Source organism: Sciurus vulgaris, assembly GCF_902686455.1.
Source record: "Sciurus vulgaris genome assembly, chromosome: 5".
Classification (NCBI taxonomy): domain Eukaryota; kingdom Metazoa; phylum Chordata; class Mammalia; order Rodentia; family Sciuridae; genus Sciurus; species Sciurus vulgaris.
Window position 1 is genome coordinate 160924187 of NC_136465.1, and position 26318 is coordinate 160950504.

At 36.9% G+C, this 26318-nt stretch overlaps 1 protein-coding gene across 5 annotated transcripts in view; it reads left to right on the top strand.

Annotated features, from left to right (window-relative positions):
- Positions 1–26318, top strand: part of ANO4 (anoctamin 4) — a 377561-nt gene that overhangs the window by 203344 nt on the left and 147899 nt on the right. For 3 of the 5 annotated variants that reach the window (XM_079141368.1, XM_079141366.1, XM_079141370.1), the window contains 3 exons: positions 5418–5522; positions 18675–18811; positions 21572–21730. In XM_079141368.1, the coding sequence (XP_078997494.1) occupies positions 5418–5522; positions 18675–18811; positions 21572–21730 (401 nt within the window). The remainder of the gene's footprint in view (positions 1–5417; positions 5523–18674; positions 18812–21571; positions 21731–26318) is intronic. The other 2 variants (XM_079141367.1, XM_079141369.1) reach the window with 2 other exon arrangements.

Here is a 26318-nt window from a genome sequence, read left to right on the forward strand (position 1 = left end):
GAACCAGAGGACTATCCCACATGTAAAGCTAGGATTTCCAATTTTGATCCTCCAGAAGAATTGCATTAATTTATTTTCTTTCCTCTTTGGAGATTTTTCTTGAGCATTGGCTGATGCAGGGAAGGGCTGTAAAGACCAAATGTTCCTCCCTGCCTTCTTAATAGTTCTCCTCTTCACCCTGCCATAGGAATGCTGAATTCACCCATGGGGAGTTCAAAACAAAACTCCCTGTTTAAAATATGGTATCTTTGCAGCCTATTAAGTCCAAAAACATTGCATGTGAAGATTTATTTTAGATATTTAGCTCAGGTTTTGAAATATCACTGCTATCTATTCTGTAAAAAATGTTGCCTTTGAGGTTTTGCACTAAACCTACTTCTCAGGATAGGAACTACCATTTTTTATTTGTGAAATATAAAGAGTATGTAGGCATAAACTCAGATTCAGCATTATTTATTATGCAGAAATTGCTGAACACATCATTTGTACCCTTTTTCCTACTTTGTATATTCCCCATCTTTTGTGTTACATGGGAAGGTAAGATTTGATTGTCAGACTTCCCTTTATTTCTGTTTTAATATTAAGTAACTATTTCAAGTCCCAAAGTGACAGGACTTTTTTTTTAACTGAATTGTTTTTACTGTGCCTAGGTCCCAAACCTGGAATAGATCCTCATTTTGCAGAGAAAAAATATGTCATAAAGTTTTTTTTTTAATTGAATCTGCCTGATCTAACACCATGGGCCAAATTATTTGCATATACTGTCTGTAAATTTTACTAAAGCCTCCAAAAAATGTCATCTTCTCCATTTGGTAAATGAGAAAGATGAGACTTTTTGAGCTCATTATGTAATGGTTCAAAGTCATATAAAAGTCAGTTTCAAATCCAGGTCACTTTAATGCCAAAATCTACTTTCTATACCACTTTGTGTTAACTTGCAAATATAAGTTCTGTCTATATTTGATTGGATAGGAAATGGAATTTTAAGTAATTTAAAGTTATTACACTAAGGCAATCAGTAGAATAAGAATAGTGATTTGGTAGATGAGTAGATGGCAAATGGGGATTGGCAGTAATATAAGTAACATTTTCATGTGTCATAGCAGGAAAAATAAGTACCATAGAAAATTGACAGATGAAGAAACAATGTAATACACATACGGAAGTATCCAACAGAAACTCTTAAAAATGGTCACGCTGGAGGAAGAAGACTGGAATTGCAAAAGGGGTAGTTATTGATTTTCATGATAAGTCCTTTGGCACTTTGAGATTTTATTTATTATTTGATAAAATTTTAGAAGATCTTATAGAAAGAGAAAAAACTATATGATTATATGTCTTTGATAATTATCTAGATAATCTATCAAGATGCCTTAAATAGTGGATTAGAAGGAAAAACGGGAATGTTTTCTCAGCCTCTAGCCATTATGTTACTAGTAATGTGCAACTGCCTTTTAAAAGCATATATCTATCACCTACTAAGTTCAAGGCCTTGTTCTAGGTTTTGTAGGAGATGAAAGATGGATGCAGTCTGCCTCCCAGGCAACAATGTGTTACAGTCTAGTTGAAGATGCTAGGAGTGAGGGAAAATCTAGATGGGAAGAAATGGGCTCTCCCATTTCTCTGTCTACTCTATGCAATGCCAGATGCTTTACCTAGCATTATGGAAAACTTATGTCATAGAAAAAAATAAAATATAAATAACCATGTGGGCTCAGTGGATGGAAAAAAATGGCATTTACTTATCATTATCAAGAAATACTTCCTGAAGCAGAGGATTCGAAGTGGACCTTAAAAGTAGAAAGGGATTTCTATAGATAGAAATGAGATGGTAGAGGCATTGACATATTGCTAATTGACAAATTCATGTTTGGAGAGTGTTTTACACCTCATATATAATCACTTAGCTAAAATCCAAGCTAGATACAAATCTAATATGAATTTTTAAAAATAGTATTTGCCCAGTTGAAGACCTTTAATTAAATGTAAATGCCACTATCAAAGCAACTTTTAGTGAAACTATTTTCAACTCTACTCCTACTACAGAATCACAATGAAGAATTGAGTATAACCACTATTGTCCATCAAGTGTGAGAAAAGCTAAAACCAAATTTGGAGGTCACATGGATTTTATAGCAATTTGTTTTTTAAAAAATTATTTAATATGTTCTCCACATCTCTGAGGATTCTTTTTAGCTTCCCTCTTTAATGTAAATTTTGTTTAGTGTCCCTGATACAGCTGATATAGTTTCCCTGTAGTTCCTTGTGAACTCTTGGGGCCTAAGTGGGTTATAACTTAAAGAGTCTTCTGTTTGAAACTATGACATCTTCACCATGTTGATTAATGCCTCAATGCTTTGTGTGTTGACCCAAAGTAATAATGGTCTGTGTGACGATGGGGAAAAACTCAGTTTCTCAACTTTTTAAAAATCTTATCAAAACTATATGACTAACAATAAATAAATAAATATCACAAGAGCAAAGTAGATGTATGGCATTTTGTATACTGAAGTCACTGAGTCTCTTTCTCTTGGGTGTTGGGTGCTAAAGGTGGAGATTATCATCTTCAAGGATTCCTTTGAAAACGTCCCTTGTACACTGATCACTCTCTCATGAGGAAAGTCCTATTTTGCAACACCCCTACTTTATCATGCTAGACTTTAATAAATGGCTTACTGTCAAAAGTTCCAGACTGTCATACTTTAGGAAAGTATATTCTATATTTCTTCTAAAGCAGAGAAAGAAAGATACGTTAGGGATTTCAAATGTAATCTTAATGTTAATCACAAAGAGAATACTACATCCTGCAATTAGGAGCTATTTACACACATTTTAAGAATTGTATTAATTTAGAAAATCTTTTATGTTAAATAATATAGTTAATATCTATAATCTTAGTTTTAAGTCTTGAATTTTGAACTCTATAATCATTCAGCTACACTGTTCTAGTCTGAGTTTTTTAATGTCTTTAAAATTATAAAGTATTTTCTACTTATTCTGAAAAACATAGAAAAGATAAAGAAAAAGGAAAAATCTACCCATAATTTCACAACTGATAGATGTAGCCATTTGGAGAATTTTCTTCCTCTCCTTTTTTTCTAGTTATATAAACAGGTATTCTTTTTCATATACTTAGATGTGTTTGTTTTTATCTATATTCTTCATTTCCTTATATTTCCTACCTCATTTTTATATTATTAAACTTTCTTTAAAGACAGAATTTAATGACCTGTAGGCTTCCTTTCTGTTGCTTCTGTTCTGACTTTTTATACTTCTATATTATGCTCTGACTTTAAAAAGTCATTAAAACTTTGTGGAATTTTAGATATTAGAAACTATAGTTATTTGGTAGTCATAACTACTTCCACATGAACTCTTGACTATGATAAACAAAGTGGGTCTCTATTTATTAGTCTATTTAGGAAGTCAATTGCTTTTTAGATTATGTATTGACTTTTGTCTTGAACGGAAGCATTAGGACATGGGTTATTCTGTTGTCTTTTATTGGATTATTTGGTAAATCCAGTCTCTTATTTATAATAGCCTGCATCTGTGACTGCATCACTATGGGTAGTATTGAAGATTAAGAGCAGGAAGGTACTACATATTTATTCCTCAGTGTCTATGGTCTTTGGACAAATTATTCCATCTCACTGAACCTCCTTTTCAAAGTTAAAGACTAAATGAGGTATTCAAGTACATAGCAGAGAGCCTGGTAGATGGGCAGTCTTGATATTCTTGTTACTTTGTTGTTATTGTGAGATCTTTGGCCATTGAGCAAAATAAAAGTTACTGAAAAGAGATTGAAAAGCTTGCACACTTTCCTCTAACCATTTGAAGTAGCAAACCATGGGGGGGGGGGGGGGGATTCCACTCTAGTTGTAGGCCAGCAGAAAGGCATCATTGTCTGTCCTAAGAAGCTGTCCCACAGAGAACTTCAGACTTTACAATTAAACACTTGTATGTGTGAATTTGAAGTTTGCGTCTGTGTTTGCAGTGCTAAATTACTGTCTCTGATAATCCTGAGTTTCAAGGAACTGATTTATGACTTCTTCAATCGCTAGATATTCTCTCTATATATGCCAGTATTGCTTTAATAAGTGATTATGATAATAATCATCCTAGCTTCCATTCACTGTCAACTGTGTGACAACCAAGAGCTTTTTGAACATCATTTCATCCTCATGACTATTCTGTGAGGCCGTAATTATCTTTCCTATTTTATAACTGAGGAAACAATATTTAGAGAGTTCAGCATTACCTAATAAGAATCTGGGTGCCGGTCTCTCTGACTTTGCATCTGAGCTTGCAGCTTGACTTGTGGCTCTACTGCATTTGTTTCTTGGTCACTGCAGAGCCTCAGTCATTCATCCATCTTTCATTTGTCCAGGGTCTACTTTGTGCCGGGCACTGTTCAAAGTGGAGGATTACAACATGCAAAATCCCTGTCTTTCTAAGGCTTGCCTTCTCTTGTAGTAAGCCACCTATGGTCATTTTCCTCCTAGAATGAACAGCCCTATAAGGCAGACATTCTTAAGGCTTAGGAAAATACCCGAAATTTTATGTAAGACTAAATATACTTCTTGAGCTTATGAAAGGATTATTTCTACAAAAATACTGAAAATTAGGGCATGCCCCATTTTATTCATCATGTCTTTTTATTTTAGCACTGCCTTTTCACCTCAAACTCCTCAATTTGGTAATGTGTTTACCAGTTAAGAAGCATTTAGAACGTGCATTATTGTAAGTGATAAAGCTACTTTTTGGTATCTTGGTTACTTTGACATCCTTGAATGTTCCAGAGGCGTGTGAAGCAGCATAAAAAACTTTCTTTGGAACATGCCAAAATCATCACACAAACCTAGTACAAGAGTCTTAATTGTCTCATGAAATAAATAAAATAATTCTGGCCTACTTGAAAAGTATGCAGGAGAAGTTCAAGTGTGAGAGAAGAAACGATACCTTGTTTTATGTGATATCAAGAATATTGACTCTTTCCTTAAGAAGGAATTAGTATAATTTTGAAGAAAATGGTATTATAAAGTGTTTGTTTTGACATTTTTCATCCATGTGGAACCTGAAAATATTTTTAAATGACCTAGACTGAGGCTAATGTATTATATTTTTCAGCTATAAAATTAACCATATACTACATGGCATGTTGCATTGTAATAAAGTTTGCTGTATATTTGCATTAGAAATGCAAGTGAACACTACTTTTGATCCAGGAAACAGCACATGGATTGTGTATGTTCTTCATTTTTTTTTTTTTTTTAAGTCGTGTATCTAAGATGGAGGATCATTGGCAAACCAGCTAGTTGTTCATCTTGAATTTTGACATTGCTTCTCCTTGGGACCCTAGTGCTGGGCTCTCTGATAACCAGTGCAAACTCCATGAATATCTTTCATTTCTCTAGAAGGAGGTGTGGATTTGCAAGGCTGCCAGCTGGATATGCAAATACTGCCCGATGGCCCAAAGAGTGATGTGGACTTTTCAGAGATTCTTAATGCAATACAAGAAAGTAAGTTTCACTCAAATTTTAAATTCACCAGAAGAGTAGAAACTAATGTAATACTTGGGAGGGGGTAGCAAAACTAAAACCCTCAGATGACATTCTTTAAAAAAGTAATATAATGATGTCTTAAAAGAGATACTGTGCAAAATAATTTTGAGGCCAGAAGAGATAGTGAAATGAGGGCTTACTTTGTGAAACAGAACCACCTCACATTAGGGTCTTTGAAGAAGCCAGTAGTGGAATTATAAATTGTCTATATTTAGTGTGTTTTAATATTTAGTTAGTGTTCAAGTATTATAATTTTTTAGATTCCTTGATTAAATACAATCAAAGAAAAACTATTAAGAAACAAAAATACTATTTCTTAGCTCAAATGTAAGAAATTAAATGTCAATGCAGTAAAACTGAAATCAGGCACTTATTCTCTGACATAATATCTGATGGAGTTGTTGATGATAGACTGTGCCCTGAAAGTGAATCTGTCATTTCTGAGCATTTTGATTAATCAAGTTCATCTCTTCTTATACTATGTTATTTTTGTTTTATAATTTTCACTCAGAACTTTATGAGAACAAGCATATTTACCCATACTACAGATCTAGCATTGAGGGAGTTATTATCACTCATGTTTCATTATCAGAGTTCTAATTCTAGATGATGATATTCCTCTAATAAAACTTCATAGTATGACATAATGTTGTATTTGAGGGATTTTGATGCTGGGAATCAAATCCAGAGCTGTGTGCCTGCCAGGCAAGAGCTCCCCACTGAGCTACTTCCTCAGCTCTGTATTTATTTTCTTATGAATAATTTTCATCATGTCACAGACATTTCCATCAGCTATATTATATTGTTGACTTTATAAGAAAATTAATGTCTCCATCTTACAGGTAGATCAACTGAGGGTGGGAGAAATTAAGTATCAAGTAACTGGATAGATATTGGAGACCAGGCTAGAATGGAGAGTCCCCTGGTCACCATTTAACCCCCTCACGAATGTGCTCGGTTCAGGATGTAGCTATACTGAGGTGAAAGATTCTGAAATGGAAGACAAGGCTACTTTTGAAAGAAATGATTTTTTTAATGGGAATAATATAAGAGGAGCAGCTATTTGTTCTGGCTGGGAAATCCTTTCAAATTGGGTTAATGAATAAGAGAAAAAATTTTCCCCAGGAGAATCAAAGTCAAATTAAAAGACATTGGAAAAAATAGCTTTTCATAAGAAAGTTATAAAATAATACAATTATTTCATTTGATTTGAAGAAGATAGATTAATGCCGCGCTAAAAGGATTTAAAGTTTTTTTTAATCAAAGATAAAAGTTGTCTTCTATGCAAGTGTTAGAGATGAACTTAAAAATGCTTTTTAGGGCTAAATGAATTTATGTCAAAATAAACTAAGAATTTATAAGGGACTATTTTTTATTTGATTTATGTTTGTACAGTGCATTATAGTCATACATAATAGCAGGGTCCATATTGATATATTTATAAATGCATGTAGCATCATTTGCTCCATTTCAATTCCTGGCTCTTCCCCTTAACCTCTTCTTTCTCCTCCCCTGACCCCTGTCCTTTACTGGTTTTCCTTCTATTTACTTATTGTTTTTCATTGGTGCACTGTAATTATAAATAAAAGTGGAATTCATTGATATATTTGTAATGCACACAGCATCATTTGGTCAATTTCATTCCACAGCTCCTCCCCTTTCTCCTTCCTCTACCCCCAACCCTGGGTCCCCTTCCTCTACTTTACTGTTATCCCTTCTGTTTTCATGAGATCCAATAAGGGACTATTTTTTACAACAATTTTTTATTAGCAGATCATAGCAAAGACATGTTTGTGTTGTTAACTCTTCTATAGATTAAATGGTGACCTCTTTATGAGCAGGTAGAGGAATATAAATTTATGAACACTTTATATTTAAAATTCAAAATAAGAAAGTGGAAATTTTGCTTCAATCTAAAATACAAATGGAAATCTTTATAGGTACGTACATTGTATAACCTTAGAACTAATCTATTTACTCTCTTGTTTAAAAAAAAAACTCATTTCATGATAAGTAGATTTGGGAAGCTGCCCATACAGTTGGGGCATTTCTAACAGGAAAGATTTGGACCATTCATCTACCTTCAGTCTCTGTCTAGATTCCCAATATGATTGATATGTTTAGTTGGTTCATTGTAATGTCTAAAGATAAAAATGCAGAGCTTAATTCTTTAAGGGACCATATCTTAGATGATTGGTTGTAGGAAGCTTGAGAGATTAGAATGGAATGCTGTAAAGAATGTAGAATTCTGAATATCAGTATGTCTCCTGTACATATTTTTGTTGAGATTAGCAGAATGACAGAAAGGTTCACTGTTTTCTTAGAATTTTGTGGTGATATGTGTGTGTGTGTGTACATATATATATACAAATATGTGTGTGTGTATATGTCTATATATATGGCCTTTAAGATCATGCTAGAAGTGTGGGGGTCGGAGAGGGAGGTAAAGGGGGAAACCCTAGGTAATAGTAGATGCTATTTTCTTCATTTTGAAGCTGATAAAGCTTAAGTAGAGCTTCTCAAGTTGGATGGTTAATTATGAAATGGAGTCAATATTTAATTGTATGTCATTCCTGTCCTGCTAAATACAAATTAAATTAAAATGATTAGGAAAAAGAAACTACTTTGTGTTTTAAACATTTTATTCCTAAGCTTTCACATTTTGAGGCATGGGTTTTCCTACTTTGCTTCTACATTGTAAAATGGATTTACATTATTTTTCCCATAGTGTGCATACCCTAAGTATAGCCTTGTTTGTACTAAAGATATCTCATTGACTGGCCATACTCAAATTGCTTTTCTGATCTTATTAGATGTACAGCTAATAGTAAAGAAAAGGATTATTTTTTTCCTTACATTCATCCGTCCATCTCACCTGTTATGTGTCAGGCACTATGCTAGGCATAATATTTAAAGATAATGGTGAACGTTTTGGTACCAAGTCCAATTCAGGAAAAACTAAAAACATTTACAGATCATATCTTATTGCATGGTTCAAAATGAAAACAATTTACTGCTTTCTAGGAAAAAGACATTTATTATATGTGGAAGTATAATGTAAGAGGATATTTATTTGTGTGGGGGGGTTTTTTTTCCTTGCTATGATTTTTCCTCCCTCTCTATTCTCACCCTTCACTTCCCATCCCAAGATGGCAGACTAGTCCTTTGCACTCCTTTGTTTCTGCAGTTTTATACTGCCTACAGCTCCTGGCTTTTGCTTTCTAAAAGCCTGAGCTTCTGAGGGGCTGATGCTTAAATAAGAGAAGTAGAAGCAGGCAGGAGACATTTCCTGAGACCAGCTTCCTCAGAATGTGCTGCAGAAGTAGTGTGGCTTCTGGCGGGTGGATGGAAGGGGAGGGAATGGCTGTGTTGTGTCTGGAAGACAGCACCAGGATCACAGAGTCCTTTCCCAGGAAGGGATGTTGTAAGGGAGCACAGAATATCATAGGAGCTTAATAAATATTTGGTAATGAATGAGCGAATGAATAAATTTCACTGTAGACTTGGAAAGTAAGCAACTCAGCACTAGCTAGTGCAGAGGGAGACTTGAATGGGCTCTCTAAATATTCTGGACTTTACCATACTCCTGGGACCCTTGCACCATCCTGGATCCAGGAGACAGGAGAATGGAAATGTCAGCGATGACTGGATTGTGCACCAAGGCAGTGAAATGTCAACTTAAAAACAGGTTTAATTTGATGTAATTGTTAAAAAAGTCACAGGTCAGTTTTAACTCTGGAGTTGGTCTAGTAGGATTCAGACCTCCCACATATAGTTTAAAGATTTGAGTATCTATTATGCAAATAGCATCAATTAAAGTCAAAATGACTCCTTGCTTTCTAACCACCAAAGTTTTAAAATCTGAATATTTTTAAGAGGTACACATATTTAGATATTTCCTTCTGAAATTAGATTGAGAATCTTGTCTTTAAAAGCACAGCAATCCATCAACCAGGCATGGGTATCTATGTGTATGAGCTAACCATGGTGAGGCATGTCATTCAAAGATTATGCTGGAAATTTTAATACTCACTTTAAATCATCATCCCATCCTTTGTCTCTTGCTCCTCTTATTGTTTTGTTAGTTTTTCTCTTCTTGATTCCAAGCATATACAGATATAATGATTCTTGAGTAGCATTCATACCCTAGAAGACAGAACTGTGCTATATTCCACTGGGTTCTAATAAAGGAAAGAGGGAAAGCCATGTTGTTTTAAAATGAGCAGCTCAGGGGTTGAAAGGACCGAGTTGTTGTTCTCTTGTAACTTGACCCTTGTGCCTGCACATGTGCCTACATAGTCATGTGACTGCTCCTGCATTGCTGTGGTTTGTGCTTCTGTGACTGGGGAAACTGAGCCACATCTCAGCAACATCCAGTGAGTCATTCTGGATCCAGTGTTTTGAAGCTTTATTTCCAGCTTTGTTTTTAACCTGTACGGTCATGCTGCTTCAGAGGAAGATGGCAAGAGGTTGGGACTGGCATATAGCAAACCTGTTAGGCACTCTAACAGGTCAAAGTGGTTGACCTTTGACCTGTCTTATTTTATTTAGTCTTAAATTTGCCTTGCCTTAATTTCCACCTCTGTGAAAGGGAAATAAGTATAACAAATCTGTATAAAACCCTTACACAGTGCCTGGAGCATGGTAAGCACTCTAAGTTAGTCACCTTTGTCTTTATTCCTCACAACATTCCCTTCTGGGAAACAGTATTATCCCTATTTAAAAGATAAAGAAATTAAACAGTCCAATATAAATAACCCACTCCAATAGCTAGTTAGTGGGAGAGCTGGATTTGAACTCAGATCTGTCTGAATCCAAAGCTCATGCTCTTGCCAAAGAAGGGAAAATCCTGGGTCAGAGGTCTGAGGTTTTCAATGCAGAATGTCACTGACCTTGTTTCATGTTGTGAAAGGTGACCAAGGCTAAGGAACAAAGATTGAACGAGGAGCCCAGTTCTCTAATGTCATCCCCAAGCATGTAAGAGGTGCCATGTTTAGCCACCTTAGAGCAACCAAGGTGTCTGCCTTTTCTTTAGAATGAAGTCATAGCAAGAGAAGCTCTTTACAGAAAACATGCTGCCCCAGGAACGAGTTAGTGATCTTGGCCTGTGGCGGTGTGTGCTGGACCGCTTGCCATGTGTGGTTTGTGCTGTTTTATAAGCATTGCCATTACTGAACCAGGAAATGCCAATGGCATTATTTCTTGAATGACCATACATTTAAAAACAAAAAAGAAAATCTCTTGTCTTTCTGATTATTTGTTTGTTTGCAGAGACATATTTTGAATCTCAAAGAAATTGAACTCTATGGTACAGGTTGGAGTAGAAGATGGGCTTTTCCCACTCAGTTTCCTTTTTGCCTCTTCCATGGTCCCAAAAGTTCCTCAAAAGAATACTAGAATTCCGGGGAATGTGTTTTGAAAAATGCTGGCCTTATTGGAAAAGAATAAATCTAGCTAAGAAAGTATTTATGTATTTCCCAATTACTTTATTTACTTATTTAGAGCTCTTTAAATTAGGCCCTCCTTTGATTCTTATTGGTAAGCCAGGTAGTCTGTGCCTTAGGGAGGTATCAGATTCATTTGAAGAGTAATGAACATCGAAGAGAGTCCTGGGCTTTCCGGTGTCATATAAATGCTAAATAGTTTTTAGCTTTTAAATTCTCAGCCTAAAGTACTCGAATCTGTGACTTGTCTATATATTTCTCTAAAAAATTTAAAACGTATAATATGATTTATTTGTTAAGTGTTAAAAAGTGTCAGACCTGTTGGGCTGCAGATGTAAAGTCTAACTTTATGCAGATAAATGTTGAAACACTGACAAGATAATTGCTTGGCAGTTAAATGACTTCCTGTTCTTGAAAGCCAAACAGGATTTAATAACAGTAGAATGCTTTCCCGAAAACAAGACGCCTGCTGGAAATAACATGGATTCCGGAGTTGGAACTGGGTTAGAATTCATCTTTGTCACTTATTAGCTGTGTGACTATACTGAGCATTTTTGAACCAGGCTTCTTTTTCTAATACCTGTCTTGTGGGTTGTTCTGAAGATGAAATGAGAAAGTAGATCTGGCAACCCTTAACAGGCAGTGGGCTTTGTTAAATTGTAGTGTCTTTGCCTTTGTCTCCCATCCCACTTCCTCCATATTTAACCTTGATTCTAAGGGAAAACCCTTTAAAGCAATCTCACTAAGATAGTTAGAATAAGGAAAATAAAATAACAATTGATATAATCTTATAATTAGTTATTATTTATTTTAAAATGGACCTTAGGTGTATTTCCTAGTTCTTGTATCAATTAGCTGTTCATCTGAAAGAGAACCTAGTCTGTACATAAAGGTGAACTTGTTATAAAATAGTAAAATGGTCTGGTAGTGTTAAAATTAAGACATAAACAATCATTCTTTATATTTTTCATTCTGAATTATTCCTAAAGGCATCCTTTTTCTTGTTTCCTAGTGATGCTTTGAGGTCAATATGAGATGCTTTCAGAATTCAGAGTATCAGATGTAATAATTTGAAACTTAGGACAAAAATAGTATAATGAACTGGCATTCTGGAGAACACATATAGATACCAGGATTACACTGCAAAGCCCTCTTACCTATTTTTCAATGACCTATAATTTTGCCTCATTTTGTCTGCATCAGAAAATACTGAGATTAAAGTACTCTTAGGCTGTAATACCAAGGTTGGGTTATTCTGCTGCATTTGTAAAATAGGAGAGAATTAAAGAGCAATGAATCAAATTCTTAGATACTTTTAGTTTTATTTCTTGCTCTCTTTTAGACTATTTCTAAAGCACTTTATTTATTTATTTAAAAATTTTTTTTTAGTTGCAGATGGACACAAAACTTTTTTTTATTCATTTATTTATTTTATGTGGTGCTGAGGATCAAACCCAGAGCCCCACACTTGCTAGGCAAGTTCTCTATCACTAAGCCACAATCCCAGCCCACATTATTTATTTTTCTTATAGCTTTTGTTTTTATTGTAAACAAATGGGATACATGTTGTTTCTCTGTTTGTACATGGAGTCAAGGCATTCCATTTGTGTAATCATAAATTTATATAGGGTAATGTTGTTGGATACATTCTGTTATTTTTTCCTTCCCCCCCTACCCCTCCCACCCCTCTTTTCCCTCTATACAGTCCTTCCTTCCTCCATTCTTGCCACCCTCCTTAACCCTAACCCTAAACCTAACCCTAACCCTAACCCTAACCCCTCCCATCCCCCATTATATGTCCTCATCTGCTTATCAGCGAGATCATTCGTCCTTTAGTTTTTTGAGATTGGCTTATCTCACTTAGCATGCTATTCTCCAATTTCATCCATTTGCCTGCAAGTGCCATAATTTTATCATTCTTTATGGCGGAGTAATATTCCATTGTATATATATGCCACAGTTTCTTTATCCATTCATCAATTGAAGGACATCTAGGTTGGTTCCACAAAGAGTCTTTCTGTCCCCTCCCCGTCTGCGGGTCCAGGGAGGGAATCGAACCATGGTCCTTGCGCATGCTAGGTGAGCGCCCTCCAAGAGGAGCTATCTCTTCAGCATCGCTGCTTATAGCTTTTAGAGCACTGATTCCCCAATTTAATCCTCTTGCCTGGAAATGCAAGGGCTTCCCATTCGTGTATTATTCATGTTTGCACCTGTAGCTCATAATACTAAATATTGACTCAATAAAATAATGGGAGAAAATAAATCATAATTAGTTAATCTACTTATTAGATTCCTTGCAATGCATTTGTTATCTCTTTTCCCTGGAGAATTAACAATAACCAACATCCCAAATGATTTTCACTGGAGGAATAGTTGAAATACTTGCAAATATTTGTTGAGTCCATTCAGCACTACTGAAGTAAATTCACCTTCTCATCACATAAGTACGCCAGTATCTGCTCGACACCTGGTCTTCTGATTTCTCTGCTCTTCCCTCATCTTGGGACACTGTAGAAAGAGGAAGCCCTAAGAAATCTCTTTTCTGTGGTGATTTCAAAGTTTTACTAGCCGGTGTTTGATCTCTTGGGCCATGTGACCACCTTGACCTTTGCTCAGTTATATGTAAGTCTCTGCTGTTATGTTTCTAAGCTTTGTTTTTAAAGACAAAGTCCTATTCTCTGTAATGAACAATTGTATGGGTCTCTCCCTTGCCACCCTGTTTTAGTCAGCTTTTTTATCACTGTGACTAAAAGACCCAACAAGAACAATTTTAGAGAAAGATAATTTTATTTAGCACTCATGGTTTCAGAGGTCTCAGTGCATAGACAGTTGATTCCATTGCCCTGGACCCCAAGATGATGAAGCAGAACATCATGGCACAAGAGTATGGTGAAGAAAATCAACTTAGGACATGAATCAGGAAGTAGAAAGAGACTGAGCTCAGCCCTCTCTCTCTCTCTCTTTCTCTCTCTCTCTCTCCTCCCATATGTGTGTGTGTGTGTGTGTGTGTGTGTGTGTGTGTGTGTGCGTGCGTGTATACACATATATATCCCAAAGATACTCCCTGGTTGACTTACTTCCTCCAGCAACAATCTACATACCTTCAGTTCCCACTCAGTTAATCCGTTCAAGCAGATTTATGAACTGATTAGGTAAAGGTTCTCATAATATAGTCAGTTAATCTCTGAACTTACTTGCATTGTATCATGCATGAGTTTTCATAGACACCTCATATCTAAACCATAGCAATCCTCAAAAGCATGGTATTTACTTAGCCTGGCCCACCTTTGCTGGGCCAGCTTTGTTCACACAGCCTTTCCTGAATCTGAACAAGATGCAGATTCCTTACTTGGATTGCATGAAATTTTTACATTCTCTGTCTCTCTTGTTCTTAATTAACTCCCCAGAGCATTTAGCTCTCTTTCTCATTTAATGAGCCTAATAGCAGAATTCTACTAAGCAAATAATTATCAAACATTTTTCTATTTGAGGAAAAAGTATGAGGGAGGTGATATAGTGTATTGAAAGGGCTTCTCTCTCTTTCCCATGCATTGTTCCCTTTAGAATTAAATAGTAGGGTAAGATTTCTCAATCTTAACACTATAGTCATCCCCATTATCCACAGGAGATATGGTCCAAGACCACAGGTGGATGCCTGAAACCATGGCCAGGAACAAGCCCTGAATACTGTATTGATAACCAAGATGGTTACTAAATGTCTGACACAGGTGGGTAGCATATAAAGAATGGACACATTGAACAAAAGGTTGATTCATGTCTTGGCAGGGTGAAGACGGAGAGCATGAGAGTTCATCATGCTATATAGAATAGGGAACATGTAAAATTTATGAGTCATTTATTTCTGGAATTTCCATTTAATATTTTTGGATCAATGTTGACCATGGTTAATTGGAACTGCAGAAAGGGACACTGCAAGTAAGAGTGGATTCCTATATTGACCTTTTGAGCTGGTAACTCTTTGTTGTAGGACATCGTATGTATCATAGGATGTTTAGCAGCATCCCTGACCTTTTCCCACTAAATACCACTAATCACTTCCCTCTACCCAATAATGGATTGCTTGCAGAATCTCCACCCTGCAATATACTCCCTGGCCTCCCAGACTTTTCATTGAAATCTTGGTGCAAGCTTTCTTGACCAGTACCATATGGTTGATGCCAAGGTAACTGCTGCCAATGTTAGCTGTACCTGAGCCTACTTGAGCCACAGCTTCAACGGCCTTTGCATGCTTTGCCAGCTTGGGAGTCCTTGACTAGCAGAGCATTCCAAAGCTCGCTTATCAAAAAATTCCATAGACGTTCTTTGAAACAATTTGTATGTTTGACCCTTCAAGGGAGGGACTCTTGGTAATATCTGAGCTTTCTTCCAGACATCTTTTCTAATGTCCTGGTGTAGAGTGCCTAATTCTTTCAAAACACTGTTAATCTCTTAAGCAACTGTACCCTCCTTGTCTGATCCTTTACACAAATCTTTCTGCTCTGTTCCATTTTGCTCCCAATTCTCATTGTAAATTTGGCTAAAAATACCCAGTCCACTGCCTGAGTGCTTTGCTGCCTTAAAATTTTCTCTACCAGCTAAACTTGTCCGTTGCCTTTAAATTCAGCATCCTACAAAGTCTAGGGGCATGGGCATAATGCATCCTAATTCCTCATTGTGTAACAATTGGTGGCCTTTAGATCTGTTCCCAGTAGAGTTGTGGTTTCCATGTGAAACCTCATCAGCATGGCCTTTACCATTTGCATTCCTATCAGCCGCCTAGTCATCTGAGTCTTCAGCAGAATGGTGCATTAAACTTCATTTACAGCTTGCTAGTCTTTTTCTAGCTTGAGTCTCCAAATTTTTCCACACCCCTCCTGCAAACCAGTCCCAAAGGTTTTTCCACCTCATCAGGTGTACTCACCACACCAGCTCCACTTCTCAGAGCCGGTTTTCCATGTTAGCTCTCTGTTCCCGTACCAAAGACCCGAGATAATCAACTTACACAGGGAAATGGTTCCTTTTGCTCACAGTTTTGGAGGTTTCAGTTTATGTTCAGTTGCCCCCACTGCTTTTGGTCCTGTAGTGAGACAGTATGGCATAGCGGAAAGTATGGGGATGAGGAAAAAAGAGGAAAAGGAAGGGGCTGGAGTCGACTACCCATTTCAGAGACATATCTTAATGACCTTCCTCTAGGCCGCACCACCTCCCTCTAGTGCCCAACTGGGAACTAAATCTTTAACATGTGGGCTTTCGGAGGCTATTTAAGATCCAAAGTATCCCTGTCTCACCAGGAAGGAACTAGAAGTGCAAATTCACATGGCTAAGTGGCAGAGTTTGGAATAGCAAGCAGGTTGTCTGACTTTGTTAGAATTATATTTTTATCCAGTTGTTCAAATCTAATCAATATCTCCTTGAAATTCAATCACTACTTGAAACTGGGCAATCCAAGTTTGTGCATAAGAACCATGTTAGGAAAAATAGATATTCAGAGTTCTAGGGCTGTTAAAGGGAAGGGACTCTCAGACATAACTAGACTGTACCTATCTTACAGTCCTCATTCTTTCATTCAAGAAATATGTGCTGAGGGCTTACTTTGTGCCAGGGCCTCTGATCAGTCAAGACAGACTAGGTTCCAACCCTATGGAACTAGGGAACTAATAAGCTAATTAATAAGCTAAACAAGCAATAATAAGTAAATAAATAAACAAAGTACCTATGGGTGGTGTTCAGTGCTGGGAAGGAGGTAAATACAGGAGAAAAATTAGGGGAGTTTGTTACATAGGGTGCTCAGGGAAATTGACTTTGATTTGGACACCTCTAAAAAGCACTGTGTATATTGTACTTCCTCAAAAAGTATTGGCTCCTCTCCTTGAGTACCTGGCACCGTGTAGGTTCTCCTAGCCATCGTTCTATGAAAAGACCATGGTCTTTTCTTTTCTGTAGCTTCATGGTCTAAAAAACCTATGGTAAGTATATTAATTTACTTTTACTGCTGCAATACGTTACTACAAACTTAGTGGCTTCCAATAGCACACATTTGTTATCATAGTGCTCTGGAGGTCAGAAGTCCTAAATCCAAGGTGTCAGCAAGCCTGTGTTTCTCCTCCTAGAGGCTCTAGGGGAAAATTTACTTTTGTGCCTTTTTTATCTTCTAAAGGCTACCTGTATTCCTTGGCTCATGACCCTGTACTCCATCCTCAAAGCCAGCAGCAGAACATTTGCAGTCCATCTCTCTGATTCTTACCATCCTGGCCCCTGCTTCTAAAGACTCTTGTAATTACACTGGACCTGCCCTTGTAATGCAGGATAATGTCCCCATTTTAAGATCTGTGGCTTAATCACTTCAACAAGCCTTTAGTGATATAAGATAACATATTCACAGGTTCCAGGGATTAGATCAACTTTGAGGGGGTGTGATCCAGCCTATCATAGTAAAGAGTAAATGTAAACTCTATTCTACATCTGTCCATTTTATTTTAGAGATGAAAAACTTGAAAAGTTAAATGAATTGCCTAATCACATTTGGTGATAGCCTTAGAACTTGGTCACCCTAAGTAGATCATCTCTAGTCCCCATATCCAAACTCTGCTCTTTCCTTGAGAGCATTCACAATTTACATTCATTTGGTTTGTTTACCTTATAGCAGAAAGGCAGAAAGGCACATGACTTTTCTCTACCGAAGTGTGGCTATCACATACTCTGTGTCTGACATACAATGTCCACATTCCTAAAACGTTTTTGAATGAAAGAATGAATAATTTATTATGTGCTTGGGTAAGAAGTCAATCTCCCATGGATTCTTTTATGCAGCAGCTTCTGACAAGTTAGAAGCCCTTGGTCGTTTTTAAAGCATCAAAACAAAAAGTCGAGCTGCATGTTGGCCATAATCTGAATTGGTAAAGGAGAAACCCACACGTGGCATCGTGTTCTCTCCTCTTCCACTGGTGCTGAACTTTGTTTTCTAGAGTGCTGGAGGCATTGTGCATTTGAAAGTAGTCTGTACTTAGGACTCTGACATACAGCCTTTTATTTATTGGTATTTTGTTAACATCAACAGCCTTTGGGGAGAGCCTCAGAATGGTTCACTTCAGTATTTCAGTTCAGCATTAGAGGAAGAAGGAAAGCAGAAAATCTAACTGCATGCTTCATGGTTACATTAGGAGTGCTTTATCCAACCTTATGGAAGTAATATAGGAAGAAAAAAATCACTAAGCCATTCAGTAGCACTTTTATGGATTCACTTTGTAAGCTCCATGGTGCTTAAATGGAAAAAAGAACGGCATAGAAAAGTATAGGTCATCTTCAACTCAGAGAATGAGTTCTCAGAAGTCTTGAATGAAAGTACCTTATGCTAAACAAGTATGTGAAGGAAAACCAAACAAATGTCTCCCATTACCCCAGAAGACAAATGTGTTTATATTGTGGACATACTTTACTTTGCCTCACATTTTTCTGAATCTTACCTAATGAGTACACTGTCATTGTTTGGTCAAATATGTTTTACATCTGACATCTTTTCTATTAGGAAATGATAGACCCGTTACTCAATGGTGTGATTGAAATAACGAGAACACATGAAGTCACAGGGAGATATCTTCTCTTTCAGTGTTGCTTTCAAGATCCCAGATTCTTAAACCCACTTTTAATGTATTTACTTTGGTTCTAGTGGCCAAGGATGTCAATATTCTTTTTGATGAATTAGAAGCTGTCAATAGCCCTTGCAAAGATGATGATTCCCTCCTTCATCCTGGAAACCTGACCAGTACTTCAGATGATGCCAGCAGATTAGAAACAGGGGGAGAGGTAAGAGTGTATGATTTGTTAAAAAAAATGTGAAGCATGTTCCAATGGACCATTAAAGTCATAATCTCATAAATTGTAGGTTTATGGAAAACAAGGTTTTATCTTCCTTTGATGTCCCCCATGGGTCTAGTACATTTTAGGGATTCTAAATCCACCTATGCTCAAAACAAACTTTTAGTGGATCATACACTTACCTTCTTAAACCTAGAGACATGTCATGTATACAAAAGATGATTCTTAAAACTATCTACCAGTTTAAGATCTGTATTCTGGGTGTCATAAGTAGTAAAAAGTAACCTTTACAGAGATATACTTATATAAATCCCCCAGCACATAGAATAGTAATGTAAAGTGTACCATCTCTCCATAAATAGTGTTGTCTGGAGCCTCTGAGTTTCTGTTGGCCTCTGTATCTGGAAACATTGCAATTGTAAATAGATATATCTGTCCATGTGTCATTTTGGGGGAAAAGTATTGTGTTAGAGGTGTTGACTGTTTCTCAGTTTGTGTCTTGGTAGTGTTTAGTATTTCCTTTGTGTATGCACCATGAGTAGAGGTGGTAAACATTACAGAATCAGAATAATTTACTTATGGTCCACTGCTAATATTTTGTTATTACAGAGACAAGTAACCATGGAAAGGATGATGCCTTTAAGCAGGGGAAATTGTTAACTTCTACCAAGCTTTGCAGACCTCTCCCCACAAGTTCCTTAAGCTACTATCCATGTCTTTTATTTTCTTTCATTTTTCTTAAAGAAAAAATTCCTTTTGTCATCATCTCTTCACACAGATACTTTGGATGCCATAAGGTGGCATAGTGATATAAGGGCAGTGAAAGGGACTCAGGAAGCAGCTAGTCTTACTTCCTTAACTTACAAATGAGGAAACAGTCTCAGAAATCAGGACTTTGCTGAAGGTGGAACATGTTGTTCTGCTCAGGACCAACCCTCCTCCTGATACTCATGACTGTAGATTTTTTTTTTTTAATTTTATTTTTGTTCCTATGTTATTACTCTTACTATTTCTGTGCTGAGGATGGAACCATGGGCCTCACATATGCGAGGCGATCATTCTACCACTGAATTCCCCTCTCAGCCCAAAGTCCTTTTTGAAAGCAGCAGCTGATGTACTAAATCCACAGGATAGTTTCCTTGCTTGGAAAATCATTGTTAATGAAGTATTTATTCAGGTAGATTCCTAAGTGCATCATAAGCCAAAAGCCAAAAGATGGTTAGTGAGGATTGGTCACCTTTTGAAAACATCTGTTGAGACATTTTGCATAGGTACTTCTGTTCCCCCTGGCTCAGAGCTTTCTTCAGGTGAGGTTGCATGGATGATGCTTGTGCAAGAATGTGGTTTCTAGCTCTGGAGGTCTAACACGTTTGCCTTCTTCATGCTACTATTTGGAAACTGATGTTTTCTGTGTCCTAGAAAGATGAATTCCCCACTTCCACTTGACTGGGTTTACAAATTAAATTTTGAAATCTATTATCCTGCAACACTTTGCTCCAGCCTCACCAACCTGTACATGATGTTCTCTTTTAGTGTCAAATGTCATTACAAGCTTAAAGAGCCTCGATGAAACTTCAACCCATTCTTTTAGTTCTTCCCTTTTTAATATATGTAGTATTTGATTACTGCAAAATAGCACTTGTAACTTCTGGGTAAGTTGTGCAGCATCATAATAAAATGAACTCCTTGAACCATCTTCCAATTTATGAACTCGAAAGGTATTTTTTCACGTTCTGGTGACAACCTCATCGTAGGTTACTAACTCCAATGATTGTTTTTTAATGCAATGTTAATTTAAATTAACAATAGCATATATGTAAGTAGCAAGGAGAAGTGTTATTGGGTGAAAGTTTTGTCTCAAATACTTTGTACATACATGTGTTTACATAGATATCCAAGGACAGCAAAGTCAACTGTTTTTCTTATTGTGAGAAAAAAAAAAAAAAAAAATGAGAAACATGGGACTAGAATATTGCCAAAGCCATTGAAGCTACTTGCAATCCCATGTCTCTACCCTACCAGAGAGGTACCATCTTCCTGAATTTTGTGCTTTTTATTATTTTGCTATAAAAATAATTTTACCACATACATATGTAATTTTACCAAATTACTTTTAAAGATTCTGTGTTTTATAAAATTCTGTGTTTTATAAAATGTGGTATGAAATCTTCTGATTTGCTATTTTTCCTTTCAGTATTGTTTTTAAGATTCATATTTTGCTATTGTTGTTAGATGCAAGACTCATTGATCTTCGTGGCTCTACAGTTTTTCACTGCATGCCCTTCGTATAATTTATTTATCCACTTATTGTGTGTCCATAGACATGAGTTGATTTCAATTTTTAAAAATTTTATATTAAGAACGATGTTGCTATGCATATTCATATACACATCTCTTCATTGCCTTAACAAAAATTTTCCTAGAGTTGTATGTTCTGCAAATGTTCAGTTTTGCCAGACAATGCCAGTGTGTTTTCCAAAGTTAGGATATCAATTTCCACTCTTAACTATAGAAGAGGAGAATTCTCAGTTGCTCCACATTCTTGCCAGTGCTTGGTGGTTTTAGATATCTTATGTTTGCCCCATTTTTATATTATTTGTTTCTTCTTGTTTATATTTCTTATTAGAGAATGATTTTAATAAAAAGCAAAAAACAAAATCCATTTAGCTTTAATTTTTCTTTATAATTACCCACCTGAAACTCAAGTTTATGAATGGCTTAAACTGGTCCCTTTCTCTTTGTACCCAGACAGTGCCAGAAAGAAACAAGTCAAATGGACTTTACTTTAGAGATGGAAAGTGTCGAATTGACTACATTCTTGTGTACAGAAAATCCAATCCCCAGACTGAAAAGAGAGAAGTATTTGAAAGAAATATTAGAGCAGAAGGATTACAAATGGAGAAAGAGGTAAATAGCTTTGCTTGGATAAGAAAAATATATGTCTATTCATATCAAGTCGATTTAAAAAATGGGCAATTAGTCATTATTTTAACAGAACATTTATTTGGTCAGTTTGCCAGTTTTCACTATTTGGGGAATGTTCCAGCAAATTAGACTTTTGCATCGTGTTTTGCCTTGGAGGGCATTGTAATGTCAAATGATTCCATGACAATGAAAATATTCTATTCCAATTAAATGAATTATGTCAAAATGTGATTATTTGCCTAAATTCCTATATTTTTCTGTTTCTCTGGGTATGTAAATGGAGTATGAAATGCTGTCACCCCTTCTGGAAGCCATTTTTATATTTCAGGAAACACCATGAGCTCAGGCACCCTTGCACACTGGAAGAGACTGATTTGGCCAAAAATAGCTGAAATTTACAAAATGATTCCAGTTTTAAGAGAGACATTCAGTTTGTTGTTATCATGTTCAAAAACGCAAGTGTTACTTTACCAGCAATATGCTCTCTTGCTTCCCTGTCTTCTCTGCATGGGGAGTATTAAGGAAGAACTAAGCAAACAAGAGGCCTGGTCAGGCCTCCAGTGATAATCCTCAATGGGCTTATTGTGTACCCAGAAATACTGTGCATATTTGTAGAACCTGGCCTGTTAATTCATCTCAAATTTTCCCTAAACACTGTGCAAAGCTTCTGTAGCTTTTCTTAATCAATAAGAAAAACATATTGACAAGTAAAAATATCTGTGTCTGCTTCTTTGAAGTCAGACATCAGGTTTTTCCTTGTATGATGGCAACTGCAGTTCATGCAACCTGCAGGTTGTATGGAGGCACCAAATTAGAGGAATATTTTGCCCACACTCGTGCTGATCTTGGGAGACTTTTAAATAAGTGATATTTTTCCAGATCTGTTAAATTAACCTCAACCCTTGAACATTTATAACACATTTATCTGGAATGCCTCCAACAAGAGAACTGGGAAAATGGTAGGAGGAGTGTCATGTGAAGTGAACAGGTTCTTAATCTCAGCTTGCTCAGAAGACCATCTCACTTGAGTTCCCTTGGAGCACAGACAGTATTGAATGTCTTGTTTGTTCCCAGCTTTGTGGGATTCCAGAAAATCTTTCCTGTGCCAGTCGAGCATATCGTTGATAAATCTTGGTCTTTAAATTCTTGTTGAGACAATTATATACTTTTTTCTTAACATTAATAGCACACTAATGTATTTATCCTTAAAAATCATTCCTATTGTTATTTCTTCTTACTCCTAAGTGGCAGAATTCTTACGTGAAGAAATGAAAGATCTGAACATCCACATGATCTGAAATAATAAAAATTCATTCTGACTTTGTCACAATTTTGATTCTCATCATAATAGCTTTGTTTGATTAATGAGAGATTTTTGTTTTAAACTTCATAACTAATCTCTCCCTAGGGTTTCTTCTGTATACATATTTTCAATGTCATTCTCTGACTTATTCATTAAACTCAAAAGGCCTAATACTTTTCCAAATAATATCTGTTACTGAAAAGCTTACAAATCTCCTTGTTGTCCTGAGACAATATCTGTCTTGCCAGCAGAATTCCAGCAGGAGGCTGCAGGGGAGAGGTCTGCCCTGGCATGCACTTGTGCTACCCAGTGCAGTGTTAACTGTGGTGTGGCAGGTGGAACACTAGTGTCATTTTGGTTTTTCAATTTTAATAGCTAGCTATTTTTTTAATGTATATCAGATAAAAATTGGCAATTGGAAAAACAGCAAACCTTCAAAAAGATTTATTTGAGCATCTCTTTCCTCCCGATTCCTTCTCTGGGCATTGGATTCCCTACTTCTCTTGTGCCCTGCGGTCCTCTATGCACCACCAACAGCTAGACCTTCCATTTCCTGGAACATTTTTCCTACGCAACCTTTTCACTGCCTGGCTCCAGTCTTGCCCTCATGCCCACAGCTTTTGCATAAGCAGCACATTTTTGTCTCTAGCTCAGACTCTCAGCTCTGCTTTGCATCCTCACAGCCTCTGCCAGCTCAGCAAAAGGGACCTTCACAGGTTGTCTTGCTTAGGAAGCAGCAGGAAATTATAGGTAAATTAATTCTTCTCTGCCACAAATAATTAAAATGTCCCTTGGTGGAACAATAAACAAATCTGTGTTTACACTGGGTTAAGATTTAGAAACACTAGAAGCACTTTCATTTAAATTGAGTTCTTCATAAATAGCTGCAGCACAGAGACAACAATTCTAATGACTATTTCAACTTCCAGAAGTTACTTCAACCTTTTATGAGAACCTTAGTTTAAGGTTCTTATAAAAACCTCAGTGTAAGGTTGCAAAGTAAAAAAAGAGAGAGAGAGAGAGAACTCCAGGGAGCTTTCTGTGAATCCATGTCCATCTGAAATGATTGACACTAAGTACATTTTATGAATTACTAGTGTCTTCTTCATTAGCTGTGTGTCATAATGTCCGACAGTTGTGGAAAACATGTTTCACACCCAGCTTTATGTTTCTGAATGGATAAAGACAGCCTCTGTAATTCAGTTTATCATAAGAATGTCCTTATCTCTTTTAACATTGAATTTCAAGAAGCACAATTAGGAGGATCTTTATTTGTTGTAAAAGTGAGGACACAAACTTAATCTTTTGTAAAACCTTTGTTCCAGCATGATTAGTCAGCAAGTAAGTGCTTACCTTGGTACCCTGGGTCTTTAATATTCTATAACTTGAATCAATTTCATATTAGCCCAGAGAAAACAATTCACAGCGAAGTTGCCAAATAAAGCATCATTAGGTCCAAGTGATTTGTTTCCTAGTCTGTCTATTTAAAGGGATTCCCTTTTTAAAGAGATCACATTTATTAATTCACATTTTACATTTTTCCCATTTTTAATTCTATATCTACTCTCAGTCCTTTGGTGCCTATTTTGAAGTTGTTGTCATTTGTAAAAGGCTTAAATTTTCCTTTCTACAGTTAGTCAAATCATGGATGACTTTTAAATTATTTGGCATGTGTGAGTAGTGGGCGTATTAATGGAACAGACCCCCCACCTCCTTTAGAATCTTGTGGAGCATGAGAGAAGACCCCTATCATTATAGCCATTATAAAACAACTACAATTACATAAATCATACCATCTGGATAATAACTAATTCATTCAACAAATATTTATCACACACCCACTCTGCCAGGCATTGCTCTGAGCACTAGGAACTTAGCAATGAATAAAGAAGACAAAAATCCTTGCCTTGTTGGATGATTAAGCACAAAATAAGAAAGAAAAGCAGGAAGCATTGAGAGGGCCTTGCAATTTTATAAAAGCTGGCAAAAGTGGGCCTCTCCTCCAGAGTGAGAACAGCAAGTGTTAAGGTCCTGAAGCAGGAACATGCCAGGTAGGTCCATAAGATAGTGAGGAGACCAGTGTGAATAGTGAGGCGAATGTGAGAATTTACAGCAGCAAGGCAATAGAAACCAGATGACCCCGGGGGTCCTTGACAGTTACTAGGAAAATCTAATTTTTCTCTACGGGACTTGGGAAGCTGTTGGAAAGTTTTGAGCACAAGAATGAGAAGATCTGATTTCCGTTTTATTAAGGTTACTCTAGCTACCTGGTAAGATGAGACTGTGGGAGGGGGAGAGGTAGCAAGGGCAGAAGAGGGACACTAGGAGATTGGTTGCAAAAATGAATGAAGGAGATGATGGAGGTCAAGCACATTGTAGAGAAGACGGTGAGAAGGGTAGAAAGTGGAACTGATGGGAATTGCAGGTGGAATGAGTAAGTGGTAGAGAAAAGAGCCACGTGGTATTCATTAAGCAATTGGAACACAGAAGTTGCCAAGGATGTGGAAAAGAGTGAGTCTCAGTGTAGACTTGTTAACTTTGAGGGGTCCCCGTGGAGACATGGGGTAGAAGAGTCCGGAATTTGGGAAGAGAGCTGAGATATGTTTATCTGGATGTGATTTCCAAAGGAATGAGTGCACATGAAGACTAGAGGTGTAAAGATTGAGTTGACGTACAGGGCACAACTGTAGTATGATGGGGGAGGATGAGGAGGAGTCAGCAGAGACTGAGAGGGACCCATCCATCATCCAGGAGCCAGGAGGAAAATCTAGAGTGTATGGTGCTTGGAACAGTGTTTCAGGAGGAGAGAGCAATAGACCGTGCCAAATACTGCTGCAGAGCAAGACGAAAACTGAAAGCTCACCACTGGGTTTCACAATGGGTGAGCTGGGAAAGAAGTTTTGGTGGAAAAGTGGATGTGAAAGCATCAAGAAAAAGGAGGAGCAGAAAATGTGCAGACAACAAATATAAACTGCTCTTTCAAGGAAAGGAAAGGAAAGGAGAGAAGTGAGGTAAGAAGTTGGAAAAAGAAAGTGTTCTTTTTATTTAAGATGAGAGAAAATAGCTGCATGTTTTCATGCTGCTAGAAATTACTGACTTGAACAAAAAATTCATGTTGGGGGAGAGCAAGGGGTGAGTTTTTGGAGCAATGTTCTTCAAACAGTAGGGGAAGAATGGCCACAAGCTCCCCAGTCTGTGCCCACAGGTGCTACTCTTCCCTGGGCTAAGAATGTCCTCCTGTTCATGGCCCTAACTAAGGACCACGCT